At 33.9% G+C, this 25,075-nt stretch overlaps 1 protein-coding gene across 17 annotated transcripts in view; it reads right to left on the reverse strand.

Moving 5' to 3' along the window:
* DIAPH2 (diaphanous related formin 2) overlaps positions 1–25,075 on the reverse strand; it is a 252,477-nt gene that overhangs the window by 215,279 nt on the left and 12,123 nt on the right. For 12 of the 17 annotated variants that reach the window (XR_011101176.1, XR_011101178.1, XR_011101177.1 and 9 more), the window contains exons 2-13: positions 21,871–21,903; positions 19,240–19,416; positions 17,723–17,827; positions 13,321–13,341; positions 7,457–7,596; positions 6,316–6,390; positions 6,163–6,232; positions 5,352–5,488; positions 4,211–4,319; positions 1,941–2,051; positions 508–626; positions 4–120 (exon numbers count right to left, since the gene is read on the reverse strand). Coding sequence is in view for 9 of the 17 variants with exons in the window: in XM_068697351.1 (XP_068553452.1) it covers positions 4–120; positions 508–626; positions 1,941–2,051; positions 4,211–4,319; positions 5,352–5,488; positions 6,163–6,232; positions 6,316–6,390; positions 7,457–7,596; positions 13,321–13,341; positions 17,723–17,827; positions 19,240–19,416; positions 21,871–21,903 (1,214 nt within the window). In the remaining 8 variants the exon portion in view is untranslated. Of the gene's footprint in view, positions 1–3; positions 121–507; positions 627–1,940; positions 2,052–4,210; positions 4,320–5,351; positions 5,489–6,162; positions 6,233–6,315; positions 6,391–7,456; positions 7,597–13,320; positions 13,342–17,722; positions 17,828–19,239; positions 19,417–19,786; positions 19,878–21,870; positions 21,904–25,075 lie in introns of all 17 variants that reach the window. The other 5 variants (XM_068697354.1, XM_068697346.1, XM_068697350.1 and 2 more) reach the window with 4 other exon arrangements.

Genomic DNA, 25,075 nt, shown 5'->3' on the forward strand with positions numbered 1-25,075 from the left:
TACCTGACATAGTAATCATTCCTGATGAGAAGGAAGTGTTGGAGAATCGACAACAAGTAGCCTTCAGAAGTAGTATCTTTCAACATATTGTACAATAGGTGAAATACTTCATTCATATCAGTGCAAACATTGTTAAGGAAATGCAAGAATTAAAAATAAATAAATAAGAATAAAAAAATAATATTTTTCTTACAACTTAGTTATCAAAATTAAGTTGTTATTTTATATTTTCATGTATCACAAGCCAGAGTTTAGTTTAGTAAAATTTAGTTTAGTTTAGTAAATGCTATTCACAACAAATTGAGTTCCTAATTATTCACATTGAAATCACAAATATTAATACTAATTTTCTAAGTAAGTTTTTAACAAAAACAAGTGGAATGAGATGTGCTTGAGCAAGTCCCTGCAAAATATGCAACTGCAACAAATCAATGGCATGTAAAGCTTTCTACCTTTCATTTAATAGTTATTAAACAAATGTAATAACACCATTTCTACAAAGGATATTCCATTTCAGCTCTGATATCATTGAGACGATGTGACAGTTCAATCAAGTCTTCGTCTTTGTTCTCATCAAACACTTTCAACTGAATATCAAGCTCTTCATTCTCCTTATCTTTCAAGGCCTGTTGTTCAAGACAGTGCATTTTAATTTTACCTTTTGTTTCCTAAAGCAAGAATTCCACCACCACCACTCCTACCCCTACAAAGATTACATCACGGCAAAATCTAAGACATAAAACTTAGGAGCAGAAAATACATCTTTTAAAGAGGAAAAAGTTGTAACTCAGAGATTTTTTTAAATGTTATTGCACAGTTGAGGAAAAAATAAGGCATAATATCAGCCAGTAAGGCAGAACAATAAGCTAGTATCAGATATAGGCTATAGAAATATGAAACTTTCTGACTGAGTTTTATTTTCTTCATGGAACACAGTTGACAGTTCAGACCTCAGGTCAAAGCACATGAGGTAAATTTCAAAGCATTAATAAAAGTGAATGTAAAAAACCTGAACAAGTGTAAAAGACATACTAAAAAACTTTTAAAAGTTATTCTGCAATACAGCATGAAAAATATCTGTGGTACATTGAGAAACATTTACAAGTAAAACAGAGAAGAATAAAACTAGTATTTCAAGTTAGCAAAAAAACGGTTTTCTTGAAATAACACAAATACTTGAGAGACAGGTTTAACTTTCTACTGGGCAAATCATAAAAAAAAAAAAAAATTAATGCAAAAACCATTAGTGTGAACGTACTTCATGCTCTAAATGAAAATTTGCCTGGAGTTGTCATAACTTCATACATACAAACTAAATGCTAAGTATGTGTTTCTATTTTTGTTGTTGTTTTTCATGTATTCTGATTCTAATGTTTGAAAACCAGAGAAGCATACTATGAATACTCAGAGCATGAGACAGAAATATGGATCCTCCCGAATTTTTCTTATTTCAGAATTGCTCTGCACTTCAGTTTCTTGAAAAATAACCCATTCTACCATGTCTTCTATCATGATTTATTATAATTCAGTTCATTTGACACCCCACTTACCCCCCAATTCTTAAGTTCTAGAAGCATTTATTAATCATGTAAAGACTAATTTTCAGTAGCTGTTAAAACACACACATACACAAAGAGCTCTTTAGGCTTTCAGAAGCTCTATAACAAATGAAGACTACATGATCACATTCAAGTACAAACATGATAGAAAACCTATGTACCCTAAAAAAATAGACACATAAGTATCAGTAACCTTTTCAAAGCAAAAAATACAGTTGCATGAATTCACACAAACATAAACAGGTATGTCATAATTTCTCACATCTCCTGCATGCCTTTAAAATATATAAACAACAACATGTCAATGAAGCTATCTGTTATTCTTCAACAATCTCAGGTAACAGGCTATCATCAATTCCAATCAATATACAAACTACGTACAGGCAATATTTTCTTCAGGCCACAGCGTAAAAACTCATTTCTCAAGTGTATCCTGAAATCAAGTTCTTCTGGAGATGTAACAAGGGCATTGATGAGCTGCATGCAGGCCACCTGTTATTGGAATTACAGGAAAAAAAACTTTTAGTATGCATGCAAATGAAAATAAATACTTATTGTCTTCAACTATTTCAGTTTACTCTGTAAAAAACAAGTATCAAGAGATTGATATTATTCATTACATTGTACGCAGACAACAGTTTGACTGACTTATGCTAGTCAAGCATCAAATACTGTCCTGCTTTCATATTATGAGTACTTCTGCTACTTCAACATGGTATCAGGTATAAAGGATGAAACTTCATTTCAGAAAGTTATTACAGCACTACGGTTCCACACTGCAAGTCCTCTTCTTCCTTGGTACATACTAATTTGAAAACAACCTGTTGTTTTTTTTACAGTACTCAGAAATTATGTGAAAAAAACACACACTAAATATTTTGCATCAGCAGGTGTCTTTTCTACTCTTGCACCTCATTTTTGCAAAATGCCTTAAGTTTCAGACTATGGGCCTAATGCTTTAATTGAACAGCTGTGCACTTGAATTAATTTTAAAACAGGTACACAATATCATAATGCCAAAGTGCTGACACATTATAAGACAAAAACAGGACTCCAGGGAAATACCATGTTTAGAAAGAACTGTTAACTGCAAATAGAAGTAGCATTAGGGTAGACATAAATAAACAAACAATGGCTTCAGAGAAAAAATCAGATAAATACACCCTTCTAATTTTAATTACATTCACTATTTAGTTTTAATGGAACATCCTATGGAGCCTTAATTTCTATTAAAACACTTTCAAAGACACTCCCTTTATATAGCTGCATCATCTGATAATGTAGTATCATCACATTTGCTTCAATAATTGGTATGTTACCACCAAGACATAACTTAACAAGCCAAAAGTACAAGTCCAATCAGAAATTAATAGAGAGAAAAGGTGCCATCTGCTGTGATTGCTTTTGCCAGAAGAGATGTTGGCCTAATGACTTGTGCCATACATTACAAGTTAAGAACAGTTTTGCCAGAAACAAGTTAATGAGTCTTACGATTGTATATTTATTGAAGTATAAATGTAGTTTGGGGGTGTTTTTTCATTCGGAGGGTGTTTTGTTTTGCGTGGTGTTTTTTGTTTTGCTTTTAAATCAACAAGGTCAAGGTTGGAGGTATCAAAATGAATTTCTTTTGTGATAACATTACTATTAATTTAACAAGCATGCTTAAGATGCAATCTCATTACATAGTATCAAAACAAAGGCAACCAACCATTTCAGTTAAAAGTGCTTTCAAAAAGTTAACATGTTTATTAGTAGTAGAAAGATAAATGTCAATCTCCATTTCATCTTTGGCTTTCAGGAACACCCACCCACGTTCATGGTAGCTAGCATTTGTCAAGCATTTCCACCTACATTTCATAGTCATTCTAAATTATTAGTATTATGAAGTAATTTGCTTATTTATGACAACATGATTAAAAACCCTGGGGTAAAAAAAATAGTAAGTATATTTCATGACTTACTTCTCCAAGACTGTACCTTTAAACAATAGAAATAGCTTTAACTGAGACTCCTGTTAGTGTTAGGTTAGAGGTTGGACTCGATGATCTTGAGGTCTCTTCCAACCTAGAGATTCTGTGATTCTGTGATTCCAGTACAATTGAGTTGCATATGGGTTTCTCCCTATCACAAACTAGACAAAATTTTATGCTATTTCTGCCAAAGAGCTTTAAATTCCATACTTTTGAGTGACCTAACCTTTAATATTGCACTTTACCAAAAAGATTTGCTGGGTAGATATTTTCAAAATTGACAAATTTCAAAAGAGAATACAAACTCCATTTTGTGGATACTATGACCAAATTGCTTCTAAGAAATAAGTTTTACCCAAGTTCATACAACACTGCTTGAAAGCAGATGTCATCTATATAAACTTGCTGAACACCTAATCAGCTCCAAAACATGAGTTTCAGATACTAAATTAAGACTCCTGTAGGTGACATATATGATCTCATAATGGATAAAGGGATCCCTTCCATGCAAAAAATCTAATATCAGCAGGTCTTTTCTATTTTTCCTCTTTTAGTAAACTGGAGTAATAGTAGTAAGTAGTTTTCACTGGTAAATAATTTAAAGATTGTTAAATGGTACACGGTCTTTTAGTATTTCAGATTTCTTAGCTATTCGTAAGCATATAAAAAACGTAAGCCCACCTGCAATTGTAAGAATTCATGATTCTCCAGTCCTTCAACAATCTGAGAAAAGCGTTCTCTATTGTTCCTCTCAGCAGCAGTTGTTATAGCTCCTAAAAGCTTGTCCAGCCTAAGAGAAAGATGAACTGTCAAAATGTATACAACTCCCAGCACTGTCATTTTAAAGATTTGTAGTCTTTATTTATGCAACGCAAGATTTTAGTGCAGTTGTAGATAATCTGAAAGCATTTATCTACATTCATCTACATACAGCTGAAAACAAGCCAAGAATCAAGCATTAAAATATATACGTTTAATGACATACCTATGTAAAGTTGAAAAAAAATCAAGAACTATGTGTTAAAATATCTACAAGATTAATGTTGAACTATAAAAGGTTGTGACATTCAGCTAAGAAAGAAGACATGGTGAAAAAAATTACTACCTTTGCAAACTGCGCAAAGTACTACCAGAAATGTTTAATGCTAGAATTCCCAAATAACCTGTCTTTTCAGAACCCTTATGTAGTGAATAGGCAAAAACAGTCTGAAGACAAAATTCACCATTTTTTATGTTCAGTAAACATATGCCAAATGATTATCTTTATTTTACAAAGACAGTGGACATACCTTAACATGTGATGCCAAACTAGTCAATTTCAAAAAATCATCAGTTCATCTCCCCTCCTCAGATGCTGATGTCCTAATTGAATTCCTCCCAGTAATGGGACCAGTTGCGCCCCACGGTAACAATTTTAAACACTCTAAATCTGACAGCTTTCCTTGTGGCAAATAGAAGTTTGCTATTCCGTAACATTCTTCTCAGGGATATATGAAATAATCTATGCTTTGTTTTTTGTTTTTTGTTTTTTTTTTTTTAGCAGATATTTATGAATGTTGATGGCTTAAGTCATCTCTTCTCTACAGTACATCATTATATATTTTTCAGATATTTTTCAGGTCATGTTTTATAAATTTATTTGCTTTTCTCCAATTTAATGCATCAGAACAGGTGAAAGTCTCTTCTCATTTAAAATACAAGTAGCATTAATAAAGCAATGGCATAACAGATTACAAATACATATACAAGTTCTCACCTGTGTCCTAGCTGAGAACACAAAAGCATTCAGAAAAAAGAATTTTTCTTTTAATGTCTTACTTACATATTCTCCTCTCCAACGATGCAAAGAGCAGAAAGTATTTTTACTGTTTCTGTCATCATGTGTGGTTGCCTTGGATCAATTGCTCTTGATAACAGTAAGAGACTTCTTTCATCTCCTAGAATCCTTTGCAATCCGTACTTAACAAAACAGAAAGCTTACAGTGAAAATAAAATATTGGCCTCAAATTCTCATAATCATTGGATTTCAGAACCTTAGGCACCTTCAGACACATGCACACGTTCCATATGAAACTTGGTAACATTCTACTAAAACCTGGCTATTACTGCTTGGAGATGAAAGTCAGACTCCCAGTTTTATATTTGATTTTTTTTTTCCAGGAAAACAAAATTCAGTTCCTAAAAAAGATAGCCAATCTTGTAAAATTAGGTACCAGTTCGTATTTTTTATCTGAACTACCTCAACAGCATGAAGAGTTAGTTCTTATATTTCCACCTGTCCCACCCTACCCCGTAACAGCCCCTGGGCAAGTCAAAACACACATGCACACACACACTAAATCATAGAAGTCAAAAACTAAGCTCGTTTTTATTGTATACTTGTAAAAGAGCTGAAATAGGGTAGGTCAAAAAAAACTTTCATTGGCATTTATTGAATTTATTTATTTTTTAATTTTCATCAAGTACAAGTAAGTTGGCAAAAAGTTATATTACCTTAAGACCTACATTTTAAGAGTCTGCTAACAAAAGATATATGAAATTTCCTTGCTTTTCTAAGATTCAACATGCAACATTCATCTTGAAATCAAAAAACTACCATACCACAAGTTATCTGCATTTTAAATATTTCTTACTTTATTGTTCATAAATGCTTTGAGGCACTGGATAAGTTTATGTTGATTCTTCTTATCAATATTTTCTTGCCTTGAAAGGAAAAAAGAAAACAACGTAAGTACAATCTTCACGTGCTACCCCATCTCCCCTCTTCAAGTGATTTGAGTCCTTACTGTTTCTTGTCCAGAAGCCTTTCCAACACATCCAACATAAGTCCAAGACCTTCATGTCCAAAATTGTTAACCCAGCTGGAAAAGGGAGGGAAAATGCTTCTAATTATTTCTTAATCAAACCTTAAGCTTACAAAGCTATGTCTCCAGTACTGCTCTCTTCAGGCATACTACTGTAAGTCTCACTTTCCAAGAAGACCTGATCAACAAGACCAATGCTTAATTCCAGAAATTAGACTTTATTAAGAACCATCAGAAAACTCAAGAAACTATTGCAGACAATTGTAGGCAACTCATTTATCCTTTTACATTGTGCTGAGAACTACGTTTTGGTGCCAATAAGCATGCGGCTGGATGTTTCACAGAAAGTGACTAATGGGAAAGAATCCCACATTCACACAAATTCTATTAATCCTCGAAGTTATATCTGCCTACACCTCTGTGTATCCTCATGCAAAAAATCACTTTGAATAAAACATTCAGAAACGTCCAATCCTCTGGAAGGCAGTAACCCATGCCACTGCAAGATCTTTAAAAAAAGTTCCGTAAAACTGAGTAAGAAGTTTGTTTAAAAACAAAAAGCAACAGTAACAATAATAATCATCATCTTTTATCACTTCACTAGCAGTTAAGCTATGATTCTGCCACAATAGAAATGTGGAAAACAGTTTTGGAAACATCTCGTTACGGATGTGCACTGCTTTAATAACTTCCCTCACAAAATATTTGTTTCAGAAAAAAACAGATTTGGTTTACATAGTTCATACTAAGAACAAAGTTTCATGTATAAACTAAAACAGACTTAGGCAACCTGTTGGAGCTAGTCTGAATACAACTGTTGTACCATTCACTTCCAGAGTAGGAACAGAATAAATCATTACAATCAACACAAATTTCGTCCTCAAATTGCAGGGTGCAGACAATATTTTGATATTCAGTCATCCTATTTGATATCAATGTGTTATTGACTACTGATGTAAAATGAATTCCCACCTTTAAAAGAAGGGATCTCAGAACTTTCAAAACCAACCCTTTTTAAAGCATTAATGTAAAGGCTCTGGCAAAAACAAAAATAAAAACCCAACACTACTTTGCACTGATAAAGAAAAACAGCATGATGAAAACCAAAGCAGAAGTTACTCACCTGACTGGATTGCTGGTTAGAGACACTCTCAAAGACTCTAGACAATTGAGAAGCTTTTCCTCTGCAATTCCGGATCGCAATTCATGAATATATTCTTGTGAGGACAGCGTGCATTCATGCTTGCTGTTTTTCAGTCCACCCTATCACAGAAGAGAGAATGCTGCTTAACGGTATATAGATCATTGTAGCATGTAAGTAGATGGTAACACATAAGCATGTCAGTATTTCCACATGAATTTTAAAATCGCTGTTTTCCCTGTAGAACTATTAAAGACACCTGACCGATTTTCGAAAAATGTTTAATACGTTGGATTTTGTATCACAAGGGTAAACATATTTCTGGCATCTTTTTCACTTCCTTGAAAAAAGTCCATGTACCACATGTTGGATATAAAAACCTACTCTTATATTTCAATTGTATTAGCATATTTGACTGCTTAAGACAATCTCATTTAGCATTTGCTTCACAATACTGCATTAGAAACCACCATAAACATATGCACTCCAAACCCCCACAGTTGTTGTTACGCTTCTCTTATCATTCTCTCTTTACCTGTCTTCAATATTTATTTTTATAGCTGCATTACCATATCCTGACACTCAAATTCTCTCTTCTGCAGGAAGAATAGGAGGTTAAGCCACTGAAGATGACATTGAAAAGGAACTGGTACCCACTGACGGTTAAATTGGTGTTTTCAAAACCATGCAAATACATGGCTCAATGATTTCTTGTAGAAGAACTCCCTGCTTGGTCACTAACAGATCCCTAGAGGAACTTAATTCGTTATAAAACAGAAGAATGATGTAGAAGATTTCACAAAGAGCTCATCTCCCTGCTATAGTGCCAATTTTGAAGAATAACCATGTACAAACGTGTTTCAGTATACCTTTCAGTATATCTGTTACTCAGTTTTTAGATCTGTAGCATTCAAAACCATGAACAGTGCTCAAAACATTTTACCAAAAGGTGCAAATAACCCTTTGCAGAGCTCTGATCAGCTGTAGAAAAGTAGGCTTATCTTCAAAGCGTGGTTATCACTAATAGGCAGTTGTTAAAGCTCCTTACCTCTCTACAGTTGAAGAGAACCTGATAAAGTTGTGTCATGAGTGTAAAGGCAATATTAAAAATGTCTGACCCAAAAGAGGATTTACATGTATTTGGTTTTACTTGAATCAGGAAGTTCAAATGCTGTAACCTTCCACTTGTGCCTCCTTCAGAAAGCTACATGTTTCATGAAGTTTGCTTTGCTTTACTTAAATTCTTAACATTCGTTTTCCAACAATGACACTAAATATGGCTGTTGACAAAATAATGCCTTTTCTACATTAAAGTTAACGATTATGACCTACATATATCCCAATGTTAATTCATATAACAACTATTAAAATGTTTGCAGTATATATTCAAATATACACAACATCAACAGGACAACAATCTGACAGGGACTGTGAATGTATTAAGACAAGAGTGCTCTCAAGCCTGTGTCAGCTTTGGAGATGTGGATGTGAATAGTGCCTTTAGCTAGCCAATGCATGCCAGTTACACATAAAAGGACTAGGAGAGCTAAGAAGATGAGAAATAGCATATAAAGGAACTATAGTCTGTCAATACCAACTTTCTAAACAAAGGAATGCTGTTATGCAAAACATACACTTGGCTTTAAATCAAGGAAGCATATTAGTACTACGTATTAATAAATCATAATAGTACTGCAAAATCATTATTCTCAAAGTCCGTAATGTAAAGAAGTGGAAGAAAGGAACAGCTTCATGCTGTTCACTGCTTTGGAAGGAAACCTGGAAAAGATTATATGTGTTACTATCACTATCTGCATTGTACTACATGCAGTTTTTGTCATCTCAGATGTTCCCTAAGAGTGTAAAAAAAAAAAAAAAAAGCACTGCTGTAAGCCAAAAAAAATATATAGAGAGATAATGGAAGCTTCAATCAGATGTCTTTACATATTAAGTTAAACCCTAAAAAAGCACTCCAAAATGCAAGACATATTTGGTTTTCAAATGGTGATTTCCTGTGTCTAGCCCTTTCACTGTAGCTTGCTGCAAACTCCAAAGAAGTACCTACGCAGATGAGGCATTTAAGACTTTTTTGTAATGTTTTCTTTTATATGTAAACTTAGCGTGCTCTTGCTGACTCTCTTTCATAGGCACTTAGGACATTACTGAAGATCCTCTGTTCTATTTCCTTGCTTCCGTAAAACTCAAGATTCCTTCAAAAACAGGTAAAATTTATGAACAGGTGAAAAGTTGCAGGAATTGGAAGTATGATCTCCTAAGCCTTCTTATCATGTTTTATGGAACAGGTGTACTTCTCCATTTCTGGCATAACTAAGCACCTTTAACTGCATGACAGTAAGAAACCACCTCAGCTTCCTTCCCCCCAACCCTTCAAAAACAGATTATCACTTAAAGTGGCTCAAAAAATCCATTCTCAAAGCCTTTTATCCAAGTACTCTAAATCATACTAGAGAATTGTCAGCTTCTTAACAGGATTACTTCTTTGTTTTCTGCAAGCAATTTGTCAGTCTCATTCCACTCTTCTTTCCTCTAGCCACGCTAAACTCAAGTGCTACAACCAAGTGCTATTTCTTTTGTTTCTCTATTAAAAGTTTTATTTGAATGCTATATTTAAGTACTGCTATGCCTTTACATGGTTCAGATTTTAATATATATATTTCAGTTATTCTGAAAGCACAGCCTAGAAAAAAATGGAATACAAGGTCACAGTTAAGTATAGGCTTTGTGTGAGAGCTTCTGGTAAGACTGACGGCAAAAGTACAAAGGGATGTAGATGACTAGGTCCCACACTAGAACTTTCAGAGATTAAATTGAGCATAAGATGAAAGATCTTAGAAGTAACTTTACAACCAGTCACCTCAGTATTACAACTAAGGTATATAATTACTCATCTATGATCACTCAAACGAAAGCTTGGACCACACATTTAAAATAATTCTCTGAGGAAGTCAGAAGTTAAGTTTAAGGAAAAAAATAAGTTTAAGGAAACTGGGAAGTCTCACCAGAAACAACTGTATGAAAGAAAGCCCAGCTTGCTTTCTCAAGAAGAAGGTTAAATCTAATGAAATCACACATTTCAAGTTTTAAGGGACAACAGTAACAAGACAGATACCTTACAGCACAGAACATAACAAAAAATCAACTGAAGTATGGCTTTCTCTCTACATGTTTAATTATTCCCTAGAAAAACAGACAATAATTAAATATTTTAAATATTTCTATTTTCAGTTTCTCGTTCTACGTTGGCTACAGGTGCTAGACAATAAATTCTTCCCCCAGTAATTTAGTAAATTTCAAAAGGGTCTTCCAAAGTGTCCATCTTTATACGCTACTAAGGTTTAATTGCCAGAGGAGGCCTGGAAACAAGGTTAGAAGCCAATATCTAACAAAACAAGAACAGAAAAAGCATTTTTACCTTCATGAGGAATATGCCAGTATTCTCTCTACTCTGTGCTAAGAACTATGAAGCACCCCTACACCAAACAGATGGGCTGCAACAGTTAAAATACGAGACCAGAAAAATCTGTACAAGCTGCTTGTCTTTGAGGCACCAGACGGATAAAATCTCACTGGTTTGAGGCTAAAGCTGAGTTCATCAGCTGAAGAAGTTTTAACTATGTTGCTTCCAATAAACAGGCATTTTTTACTTCAGGGAGAATGCTGGTAGCCAGTACATTGACTAGAAATCTCACAATATCATAAGTGGTCACTTCTTTCCAATTCACTGTACCTGTTACAGAAACAGCTGGTACCAGAACACTTATTAATGAAGTCAAAGTAGTAGCTTGTATTCCATCCCCATCACCTCACATTAAATGACTGAACTGAAGAGTTTTTGTATACCGTCTATTAATGCAATTCTGTTGCCATGCCAAGCAAATGAACAACTATATTTTAATTAGAGCATAACAAGAAAGGCAGATAAGACAATTGAGGTGGTGCTCCGAGACCTTTTAAATTCTACATACTTGCAGCACATTTTATTCAGAAAAGCAGTGTCCTTGTTCAAGCTATGAGTAAAAATGTTGTATCATCTCCTGTACTAGAAAATGAAACTCTATATAGCACCTATCCCTTAGACATTAGCCAGACTTGCTAGCTCAACCCAACAAAAACAGAACCTAGTTCTATGTCAGATATCTATGTTAGCGTCTTACAGTTAAGCATAGTTGTGCCATTTCAATGCACTTATCTCTGCCTTTAAAAGACAAGAAAGGTTGCTAAATGGGCAGCTCAAATGGCAAGCAGGCACCAATGTTTGATGTCCCAAATAAAACTCAAATAAATTAAAGCTCCAGGTTCTCCAGAAACAAGCAAACCTCCTCTACAACTGTACTATACTCCAACAGTATCAGCATCAACGGCATGAGCAGTCCAAAGTTCTCTTCCTTTCTAACCATAAAATCTGTAGCTTTTCAGGAAAGTAACTACATATAATATATACAAGTTTCAACCTTTTTGTAAATGAAGTGAACAAGATAGTTGTCAGTCACCCAGAAGGCTCAGTCTGCCTGGAGGCATGCTGGTCTGGAACTTGGGGAGCAGCAGGTGGATTTATTTTGTTGTGTGTTTATTTTTTGTTTATTTATCATTCTCCTTCTCAGAGTACAACACCAGTGCTGTCAGATGCACTCAATTTCCAACTGATGAATCCGATAAAAAACAAACACTGAGAATAAGCACAACATGCATTCTTTAAGCCATTATATGTGTGCATAAGCCATGCTTTAAGAAGGGTATTTCTTATTTTCATAGTTACTTGTGCAAAAACATGCTTTTAATGCATAACTATTAATTCACAGTCTAACAGAGAAAAAGAAAAGGCATGCAGAAAATGACATTCTGGTATATTCTATTGCGCATATCCCAATTTCCTTTATAAAATCTCTTCACAAAGCAGCTGTTCAGAACAATTCATATTACAAGGAAATTACATGGGAGCAGCAATTATTTGAAACTGGTTTGAATGCATGTTAATAACCTTTGAGGTAATGATTTTTATGGTGTTGTTTTTGTTTGTTTATTTTAACTACAAAATAGAAACATTGAATACGACCTAAGTAGTAAACCTTGCAATAAAAAAAATATAATAAATAAATAAAAAGCCTGCTTGGCTACAATTAAAGGCCACCCATAACTAAAGAGAACATCTTTACTTTCAGGCATTCTTTAAATTGTAAATGTAATTATTCCCAGAAAGTCATTTTGATCCTTTTTCCTGGATTTAGTCCTGATAAAAGTATCAAATACTTGTTTTAAGAAGTTAAATACCAATAAATTCAACCATGACAATATAAAACACAACCAAGAACCTATTAATGCAATAGCTATGCTGCCTATACTACTTAATTGACCTTTCTGAATCCTGTGTTAATCCTATTTACACTGATATCCTGGAGCATATCCTGACATTTTCACAGTGAATGAATTTTCACTATGAATGGTAACAATGTAACAAAAATCTGCATCTAAACAGAATGAAAGAAGTCAAAGACTAATTTCAAGTTTCAGTTGATTGCCTTCAATACAAAAGCACAACAAGCCTAAACTGTATTGGTTGCTCATGATGAGTAGATGAATTCTCAGAGTTGCAAGTCTCTTGAAATAGATCCCTAAAAAAATTAAAATGAATCCCTTGGAGCAATAAATAATTTTATAGCGGTAAGTTAAGTCCGACTGTGGTCAGAAATAATTATTCTGATGAAGTAAGGATGCATTTATGCCCATGGAACTTTTAAATCCATGAATGTCTAAATTATTCTAACCTACTCTCTAGAAACCAAAACGTATTTATAATAAGAAAACAAAACTATCATGTTCATACTCACCGGAACTTTACTTCCGACTATCTGCATGCAGTGGTCAGCCAAGAGAGGTTATTGTGTGAAAAAGATAATAATAATAATACATAAATAAACACAGCAAAGTATTTAGTAGGATGTAGCATCACACAATTTTTTTCAATTTAATCATTAGTAATAGTTACACTCTTATTATTTGGTCAAAATGCTTAAGAGTTACATTTTCTCAACAGGAAAACAAGTTCTACTGTAAGAGAAAGAATTTGAAATTTTTATGTTCCACTGCTGAATCATCAGTATCTCACACATTTACAAATAGCTAAATGTCTAGCCTGACGTCTACCTCTGGAGAGATTAAGAGATATGCCATATTGTTAAAATTAACAGGTCAGGCACTGTAAAAGTGAAAAGACACTAAAAAGAAGACACTGAGAAAACTACAGAAAAAAAATAATGTCATACTGATTTTCTTGTTTTTACAAAAAATCATTTACCACAGTACTTTTTTATCTATTTAGATGATGTCATCATTGTATTTAATTAGATTTTCATAATCAAAAACATAGCCTACCATTATAAATCTAACTCATACTTCAGAAAATCTCGTGCCATTTTTCTTTAACTGTTCAGTATGTATGCTTTTACATGGATGATTAACCAGTGATTTACAGACGGATATTTTCTCTTTTTCACCATCGAACAGGAAGTCTGCATATTCATGAACAGCAAGTTGACTTCACACTGGATTAACACTTGACAGAAAGGCAACACAACTCTGCCCTGTTCCACCAGTTTGTGTAAATGACCATGATCCTGTAAAAAACTGTACTATGGACTTTGCCTAAACATTATAGACCTTTTCTTGTCAGCTATTTTCTACAATCTGAAAGCAGACCTTTTAATTGAATATCCATGTTTATCTGATCGATAGCCTGAGACGGTATGATTTTCTTCCAATATCTGAATTTGACAGTATCTGTTCAGAATCTGCCTGCTTTGTTTTCTACTTTTATCTTTTCCGTTACTCTTTTAGGAACTCTTTCAGAAGACAGAGTCCTCTCAAGTCTTTCACAATTACCTCTTTTCTCCTCTTACTGACAAAGCTTCCTCCAGAAGCACAAGGTGCAACTGTCATCACCAGTCAGGCAATCTTTCTTCCTAATTTACAACCTTCTCTCACCAATGTTCAAGTAATTCGATATGACATAAGATGTCACTAAGATCAGTTCTGAAAAAGAATTCTGAGCCTTCACCATTTCCCAATTACCATTTCCATGGTCAACAATGCATCTCTACAAATGAGAGAAGAAATCGGAAGCCCAGATAATTACTTCACATCAAAGGATCCAGCTTATTTGCTTCCATCTTTCCTCAGTCCCCCAAGAAAAAGGAAAGCTTTTTTTCATCCATTAAAAATCAAGGATTCTCACTCAGAACTCTGAGGACAACACAGTGTTTCAGAAAAGCATGGCCAACAAGCTGCAGATGGCACGCAGGGCAAAGAATATGAAGACCGATTTTTAAGTTGGTTAAGACAACATGAGCAAATGAGAGTGATACTTCAGATGAATGGAGAGATCTCAAAGGCTCAAACTAAAATGACCATGAGATGGAACTGGAAAAAAAGTTGCATCAATTGGCCAGTGTGCTTCATGAGCAATGAGCTCTAAGTGTAAGAAAAGGCCAAAGTATCTTCAGTACAGAAAAGAAGATAAATGAACAGTTATCTGTGACGAAAGAAAGGGAGAAAATTTTAAGTAACATCATTTTTTATGCAGTCAGCATTTCCATGGAAGACAAAGCTGAGGACAGCCTGAGGAAAAGAAAGCTTGCCAAGTCAAGATGTGGTAAAAATTGGTTAGGGCTTGAATTCAACTAAGTCAAATTAGTTGACTTAGAATTAGAACTAAGTCTGTTCGGCCAAACAGAAGATGCAATTAACAGTGAAAATGAAGTTTGGCTTTATTATAAGATCCCAATCAATATTTTACAATTGAGTTCTACTTCATACATTTTTAAGTCAATTAAGATGCTAGCTATTTTCAGGCTATGAAACTACAGAAAGCTCATTCATGTCTCTGAACAACCTTAAACATCCCATTCAGATGGTGTGATTCAATTGCAAGGAGCACACAAAGTTCGATACAAGCCCTTTTTCTGTTAGGAAAAAAAAAGATTCTGCTTATCTATAGAACATCCATACTGGAGCTGATTTAAATTAAAAGCATATATTCATGCATTTTGGGATTTTTTTTTCCAGTTGTTAGTGGCAAATGTACACCCAGTTGCTGCAGCTCATATGGTAGGCAGTAATGCAGTCTGTTAAAATTTTTCAACAGTTAGACATGCCATGCTTTTCTTACTTTACTACTGTATCATGGTACTCAAGGAGTCTACATTTGAATACCTTTATATGCATGGGAGAGAACCATCTCCTAATTAGTTCTGGGAAAGAAATGCCATGTAAATACTTTGCATTGTGAAAATTTCTGCTGCTTCAATAAAAATATTTTTGCTTATAAAAAAAAAAAAAGATTTAACATTGATAATCTAGTAAAAACAAAACGTTAGAACACAATCAATAATTCTCAAGACAGCCTAGGCAAAGCATATTAACTGAAAATTTCACATTTACTGCATAAGCTTGAATAATTTTCTATTATCCTGTATATTTAGCTAACCAATGCTTAATGCACTTGATTACTTAAAATTTGCAGTCCTTCACTCTGTCCTTTAAGGTAAATATGTGCAAGAATATCACTCCTCTTAGAAGGGTAATCACCATTTGCACATTGTAATAGAAACTTTTCCTCATTTAACTTTTTAATATTTAATGCAAAGCATTTAGGTTTAGTAATTGCACGTGATTCTAGCTTTTTTTTTCTTTTCCTGAAGTTTAACTCCAGCAAGCTGATTTTAAATGTTAGAAGAAAAAAAACACTTATTGTGTCATTTGCAGTCTATTCTTACAGATTCACTAAGTAGACACCAAAAATAATCTTATTCTCTGCTCCATTTAATTAAGAAGCAAATTACTATTTAATATAATGTTATCAGTATCCCGCAATCAGATTCCGCCATATAGAGCTGCTAGTGCTGTTGCGATGAGGTGTTTGAATAATTACTCCATACACAGGCTTCGTGTCTAGTAAGCTACTGTTTGCAATAAAAGGTTAAGCGTGAAAAAAAAAGATGAGATTCATCCTAATTTCTAAATAAAACCATACACATTATCTAATTCTATTGAAGAACCATGTTGATATCAAATCTGGTAACTTGAAGAATACTACTGCCCCTTAAATATGAAAAGCTAACCCCTTCTACCACTTGCCCCCAGTGCTGATAAGCAGTTCTGACATTATTGCAATTAATTCAGTTCCTTAGAATTCAGTACTATAATAGTTCTTTGAAGTTCTATATACAGCAAACAATGTATACAGCAACAATATATACAGCAAACAATAGAACAAATCAGGATACAAACTATTTCTAGTGAAATCATCCATTTGTATTTGTGTTTTGTGCAATACTTGTGTAGCCTTGTGATGCATTCTCTTATTACATAAAAGAACTGTATAGTTCTTTTTGTATATTGCCATAGTAAATATTTTAACACAGAAAAAGCATTATTGTTTTATTTTATAACTACTTAGTACTAATATTCCCACTACTGAAGAAAATAAATTGTAGCTCATCAGCACTTGAGATGATGTTGCCACACCCAGCAGCTGTTCAAGCATATACTAGTTCTCTTACACTTACTTCTATTAACCCAAAATAGACATTTTTCAAAAATTCTCCATGGAGGATCCATCAACTAAGGGTTAATCAGTCACCTTTCAGTACAGACAATAGCCAACACAAATAAAAGGTCTGAAAAATACTTTTCTACTTGAAAACAGTTTCAAATAGACCATCTTTTCACTACCTTCATAGTATATAAAATTATTAACAAAATATTTAACACAATCTTCAAGCCTGCTACATGTTCAAATTAAGCTAAAATCTTGACTTTATTTCTAAGCAATTCAAATATTTTGGTTGTCTAACACTGCAAATTGCACATCCAGTATGTATAACGTTACTTAAATCATAAAGTCATGCTGTCCTTTCCAAGTACTTCTGGTTCCAAACAAATCATACAAATTGCACAAAAATATTTTATAGTTCTATTATCCATTACTCTTCATCAGTGAATTTGAAATTTATTGTGATTTACAATGAAGCAGCACCTTTCCACATTGCCCAACTCAAATGCAAACACTTCATACACAGCTGCAGGAGTTTCCCCTCCTACCACTCTTAGAAGGTAAATCCAAACAAAATAAAACAAAACAAAACAAAAAAAAGGAAGTGTCATCTTCATATGCATAACCCTCACGAAGCTAACCTTATTAGTTTCACCTGTTTGGGAGAGGCGACTACTTACAGATTTGGCAGTTGCAGAAATGTACTGGACAACCATCTCACGTTTTGTTGTCAAGTCTTTATCTCTTAAAGGAGCTTTACGGTCTTCATTTAAGTTCATGTCTTCCTGTAAAGAAAGAGACCATCGGGATTTTATTTAATATTTTTTATTATTTTTATACTCCTTTTCTTGTACAAAATGCTCATTTTTAAGCAGAAGTGAGTTTTTCCAGTATACCTGCTTTAGTCAGTTTAACTCTGATCTGATTTTCTAATCTAATACTGTCCCTTAAAGTGCCTGCTGTTTTAAAGAGTTCATCAAAGATGCAATTGCACTGAAAGCAATTGTCATTAAAATGAAATTTAGCTCAAAAAATAAAAACAGATGACAATACTCATTACAGAAGTATTAACTCTCATCACATTCCTGTGCCTTTTTTTTTTTTTTAATAAAAACACAAATTTTGTTACAACTGACAATGTTCCTGCAAAATTGCTTCTACCCAGAAGGCTCAGATTACATGTATTATTAGCTTGCCACTGGGGTAGATGTGACTATGTTTCAACTGATATATTTAAAACAACCTTAAAAATCCAAATACCCTACTAGATATGTAAGATGTATAAATACCTATTTCAACTTAATAATTAAATAAAAAATGCAGCCATTACTAGCCATGAATATCTTGCCATTAAAAATCAAGGTTACATCAGATTAGCAGCTAAGACCATTCAATACTACTGCAAGAACTTACTAGTCAATAGCTTTTCAGAGAAACACTAGTCTCTGGAAGACTGAGCTATTGTCTTCTTCAATTTATATTACTTGGAAAAGTTAAAAAGGAATCCTTTAATCTAACAAGAAAATCAAGCAAATATTATCCAGTCTTTCAAACAAGCTTCCTTGAATAGAAGAGAACCGTGCAATGGAATGGGACAGTTCTTAGGCCATGCTGGCTGTGTGGAAATTTATGACAATTTTCAAGAATGATACAGAAAACAGTACCTAAAGCAATCTCAAAAGGTTGCCCATCCTGATGCTTTGTGTACCAACACTAATCTGCATGACAGAATTAATACACATCTATTTCTAAATTTTGCTTCTATACTACTAATAGAAAGCTAGAAAGCATGCTTGTGAGTGGAATCACAAACCTTGACAAGGTCACCTAAGAAAAAATGATCAGGATTATACAAAATTCAGCTTTGAATAATTATATAATCGAGAATTAATGGAAATTATTATTTTCCAAAGGCATTTACATAAGTTTATTAAAAACAATCCCTCAACAGCAGTGCCTAACTACCACAACTACGGCATACAGAGATTATCTTAATGAAATAATCCCGTTTCTCCCACTTTTTTCTCCTTCTTCCCTTTATTTTCTCTGAAGAAGTAGTCTAAGAAATTTGTATAGAAAGGATTCCATCACTCAGAGCTATCAGCTGTTTACATACCAGAACTTCCAAAACATTTTAAACTTACTACTACATAAATAACATGAAATTCTCATAAAACAATTTGGCATGTCATCTTACCATCATTTTTTCAAAGAGATCCATAACTTCTTTTTCTGATAAGTTCATGCAACGTTCATCAACAAGTGCCTGGGAAAGTGGGATTTCACTTATAGTAGGTTGAGCATCAATAGGATGCTGAATAAGAGGTTTCTCTTTTTTCACTGCTGATTTTCTGAAGCTTGTTATTCTGTCACGCTGTAAAGATATCCAATTAAAAATAAGCAGAGACAAACAAACATAGGAAAACAGAGGCATTAACTCAATTATATGATAGTAATACACACATTTTTAGTTCATCTCAGCAGCAGAGACAAAATTCAAACTACTTTAAGTAATAATTCTCTTACATTCAGAGATTAGTTTTCATAGAAAAAAATATTTCAGGTAGATTCACGACAGGTTACATGCAAATGCGATATGATGTCCTAACAGTTTCAAAAGTATACCATCTACATTACATTCTTAGCATTTCAAAATCCCAAGTTGATCTTCTGTCATTACTCCCTAATTATTCTCATAGTGAGTAAACATGGTACCACAAAGGTCATGTCCAACGTTCCTTCACCTGAAGAGCTATAAGCCTTTGGAGGACAACTGAAAAAGCCAGCGTTGGGAAGGAGGCACTCAAGTTCATCAGGCTTATTAAAAAAATCCTGCTGAAGTAAAATAAAGTTCATAGAGGAATTAATGCTCCTAGTTCACAACTTCTTGAAGTGCTTTTGAGCACAGACTCCTGAAATTAGCATGTAATTTTAAAAAGCCAGGTAAAAGATTACTCACATAAAAGCAGCCATCCATAGTTAAATACACATAAAGGACATTAGTGAAAGCATACCATATAGTTTGCCATGACATTTCACTGGTTAACACTGACTTGTTTTATGCCTTATACCCCCCAACACACACTTTTTTTTTTAAAGCATGCTTATTCAGTTAATTTGTTAATATTGGAAACAACAACAAGCACACCTTCCTTATAAGGCTATTTGTTACTGTATTATTTAATATCTAACTCTATCCTAAATAGAGTTAGATGCAGACTTAGAAATTTTTTTACTTCAGTAAAACCATCTTTACAGATAGGTGTGCATATATATACACACACACACATATGAATGCAATGTTACATGTATATAAATTTTGTAAATTAACTGTTTGCATCAACAAATATGAGTATATTTGTTTTAGGCAAGGAACAGCCTTATTAAGATGTGCTTTCATTTACCAGCAGCTTACGTAGGGTTACCAGTATCATTCATAGCATTTATTGTAATATCTATCAATACATGTAATACAAAACTTATGTTGTCTATAATTAACGCACGTAAGGTGTAAAAAATTCGAAGTACTGTTTCATTTGTATGAAACAGATTAATTTAAAATTAGTCCAATCTGGAGGGGAGAAATTCGATTAAGTGCTTTTGAAGACAGGCAAGAGCAGTTGTTCATTGATTTTTCCTGTTTCATTTCGTTGTGGTAGTGATGTTTTTTTTGTTTGTTTGTTTCAGGGTTTAGTTTTTGTTTGTAGGTTTTGCTTTGAGATCCTATTTGAGACTGTTGTAGGTTTTTGAACCAGAAGTATCCCCAGATAAGCTGCATGTCCTTTGAACTTTTGGAAAGTTATTTTTTTGTGTTTGTGGTTTCGAGAGGAGTGGGTTTAGATTCTTTTTTTTTGTTTTTCCACTTAGAAGTCTTACATTTGTGGACAGAAACACATTACCTAAAAGGATATTGTCATTTTTTTAAAAAACGCAACCATTTTACACTAATCACATTTTTCCCTTACAAGAATAGTTATGCTTCTTTGAAATTAAAATTAGGGCATATCCTATTGAAAAGTCTACAATATGTAACAGAATGCTGGCAAAACGACACCCAAAATTAACCAATATACATCAAATGCAGTTTTACTCCTCACTTACATTAAAGTGCCCTATCAGCAGTCATGATGAAGTAATGCATAATCAATTTCACTGTACTGTGATCCATTGAAATACACATCATTAACAATAAATGTGTTTAATCAAACTGCGATGTAAGATCACTTTAAAGACATAAATGAATCTTACATACGATTACTAGGCACCATTTCTTCACTTCAGGTATGTAAGTGATGACTAACTAAATAGCCAGCATGGCTTAACTATCATGTATAAAAAATGGAAGTTGATAGTTTTACTGCAACCTATTTTGAAATTATGAAATAATATCAAGTATATGCAAGTATTCAAAATTATCTGCTTGGTGCTGTTGAATACAAAGTTGTTCAACATACAGTGCACTATTATTCGCCAAAAAGGTTCCACTTGAATCATGTAGTTACTAACTTCAAAGAAACACTGAAGGGTCTTTACTGTTAAAAAGGCCAAAAGAAGTAACACCAGTTACTTCCAGAAAGTTTAAATACATCTACAGTATTACCAAAGCTTTTAGAATATGGTTAACGATAACAATTTGGAGAAGCATCTTTAACAACTTTTCTTTAATTGAAGTTACAAATGAAGATCCTTAAGTATAGGTAACTAATTTTTCTAAAATCCAATGCTTAATATCCTTATAAGAACATGTTATATTGTCCACAAGATTTGGAATAAAATAGCATGCAGTGTGTAGTTATCGTTGCAAATTAAGATATTCCGAAGACCTTACCACATCATCTGCCAAAGTTTTTATTTGGATATTCTATTAAAAAAAGACACACACACAAATCAAAGAAACAAGAAAAAGTTACCTACTGTTTTAGAATAAAGTCTGTATTCCATCTATCCTAACATTTAAAAAGCACCCAAAATTTCAGGAAGTGTTCTACCACAAGCACAACTACATGAGCATGGAACCTGATGTATGCTATTGAAAAAAACAGGCTTGTATCCCCTCTCACCTTGTCTTTCACCCAGTTAACTCACAAAACTGCAGCACGTATAACTAACACCTCTACTATTTCACAATAAATAAATAAATAAATAAATGCAATCTCTCTTTAAACAGCTTTCCAAGACAAACACTAAGCTGAATCAGCAAATAGCTATGACAGTCTCAGTTTTGACAGTTGTTGATATTTGAAGAGAATTTACTGTGCCCTAGCTTTTTGATCCTTATATCATTTTAGCACTGTCTCATCTACTAAATTCACCTCAATACTCTCAATAGTAAGTACCATAAATTGATTGAAGAAGTAATGTTAAACACTATTGTCTATGACCCCTATTCTCACTTTTTCACTAACAGTAGGAAAAACCTGCTGACACAGATAATAAGCATCATATCTTTATTCACAACCAAGAAAGCAATCTTTATTGCATTACCATTACAACAATCATATCAAGGAAGAGTAGGTTAATAAGCATTAATTTACACCACACAGTCATGAATAGATAATGGTCTAGAACTTAAGGAGGAAAAAAGAAAAAAAACAATTGCTGTATCTGAAAAAGTGCAGTAATGGGTCAATGACACAGCCCTGCAAGTCACTGGTTTTAACCAGCAATCGATCCTTGGTTATGCTCTCACCAGCCAAAGCATTCAAGGTGCTTTTGTCAACACCCCATGCCACATGAGTCAACAAACCTTTGGCTGGGTTTTAAGTTATTCCAAGTATATTGTACTCCCTTGGTTAATGAGAGCTGATTAACAACTCCACTTGCAATAAGGGTCCAGTAAGAAACAGTAACAACAGAAACAACAACAGAAAACTTGACACTGTAAGCACTGTTCAGCAAAAGCTAAAACACCAGTATGTTAACACTGTTTTGATCACAAATCTAGAACACAACACCACAAGGAGTGCTACAAAAAAAAAAAAATCATAATAAAAAAAATTAACTCCATCCCAGCCAGACTCAGATGAGACAGATAGAATAAAATGTGTTTCTAGTCCAGATATTGACACTAATCCTTTTCCTTCATAACTGCAACATCTCAAACCTCTTCCTTCCACCCTCCAGTTCTCCTCTAGTTTCACTGTGTGAACTAAGATTTATTTATTCCAGTAGACTTTCTTAACAAACATTGTTCATCACTAAGTCCAAGAGAAGTAAAATTCAACCATGATTTCAATCCAGAGACATCTATGTAAGCAAGAAGCTCTAGAACTTGGAATGTTTTAGCAATCACTTGTACTAGAAACATTCCCTATTCCCCCCCGCCTCCCCCCCTTTTTAAGTACTGTCAATCTCTCCCAGAACCTGCAGCAGGATAATCTACTCCATCTCTACATTTATATTGCATTTGTCACTCAAAATCCTCTGGGCAAAATACTGAATACGAAATTAAGATATCACACAATGTTGTTTTGTTGTTTTTTTTTCTCCCTAGACATCAAGCCCACTTCTCAGAACTCCTTACGGTGCACAAGCTATGCTGCTGCCAGTAGCTACTCAAGATAAGCAACACATTTAACAGGTAGAAGTGAAACTGCAAGAAGTTGGAGGCAGAAGTAAGGTAGGTATATGCCTGTAGATTCTCACTGACACAGAGTTTTGACAGTCTCTTATACTAAGAAGCAAATCACGATATCTTCTAACTATTGCTTTCAGACTGATTTAAGAACATAAATGAAAAGTAGTTTACCTCCCTAGGAGAAAGCTTGAGATATCACAGTGTTTGCAGTCAGTCCTCTAGCATTAGTCTTTCAGCCCCCTATAAGATAGCCACAGCATTACAAGATGAAAAGAGATCAATTCTTTCCTAGCTTGTTAAAGACTCAAACTTCCTGATTTTAACAGTATCTCAAAGGCAAAAGGTTTTGCAAGAACCTTTATGATTAAATATTTGCAAATAAGAGATATTAATGTTGATACATAAAACCACACAATTTAAGAGGTCAGCATACCATCTCTTTTCCTCCTTGCTTGTTAATATTAGCACAAACTATGGAACTTGACCAATTCCTGTATCAAAGCACAAATTCCTACTGATTTACCTAAGTCTTTTCAGTGAAGGTGGAATTAAGTAACAGAGCTTTTTTCAACTGGAATGCCTTTCCATTCCACCAATACTTAAAAATATTTACTCCATCCAAGTTTAGTGTATTGCTGTTAGTATCCCAGTACAGACAAATCACAATAAGGCACTCCAAAAAAGAACAGCATATACTAATGCAATCGCACCACTCGATTCTTTTATCTTTAAAGGTCAGTTTCAACCTTGCTTATGTCCTAATAGGGACTACAAAGAAATTTTTACAACAGCTCACCACATCTTTTGGTATAAAGATCATGATTTCCTTATCAAAGCTGAGTTCAGACTACTGAAGTAATAATATCAACATGTAAAGAATTAAATGATTTGAGATGATTAGCTTTTAATGTTAAGATCACAGCAAGTATATATTTTTTCATCCTTTTCTAATTTCTGTATTAGCAAAGCATTCCAGGTCACATGGGAGCTGGCCATGAATTCTAAGTTGCAAAGATAACTCATAAACACTGCATTATATTCAAACGGTAGTTCACTGTGTTCAGAGCTGTTACAATCAAGATTCTCACTTCTGACACAAAAATAAAATTAAAAGCAACTCACAGTTTACCACATATATATAATGAAACACTGATCAATCAGCTGGGTAGCTTCTAAACCTACAAGCAATTTTTACTCTATTGCTTGCCACTCAGCAAAATCACAGTGTGTTGCAGTACCCTCTTCTGACCATAGGCTACAATTTCAGGTGAAGCAAACTGAAACATGACCTTCCTAGTTAAAAAAATAAATAAATAAATCAGAAAGTCAAGAGAAGTCTTGTTTTTGAATTTACATGGACTTCAATACCTGAAAGAGACATCGGAAAATTTGGCTCAATTAAAAGTGTTTTTTAACTTCTGGCCATCCTCTCAACCTGGTTGCAAGAAGCTCTCTG

The sequence above is a fragment of the Anas acuta genome, chromosome 13 (assembly GCF_963932015.1).
Source record: "Anas acuta chromosome 13, bAnaAcu1.1, whole genome shotgun sequence".
Classification (NCBI taxonomy): Eukaryota; Metazoa; Chordata; class Aves; order Anseriformes; family Anatidae; genus Anas; species Anas acuta.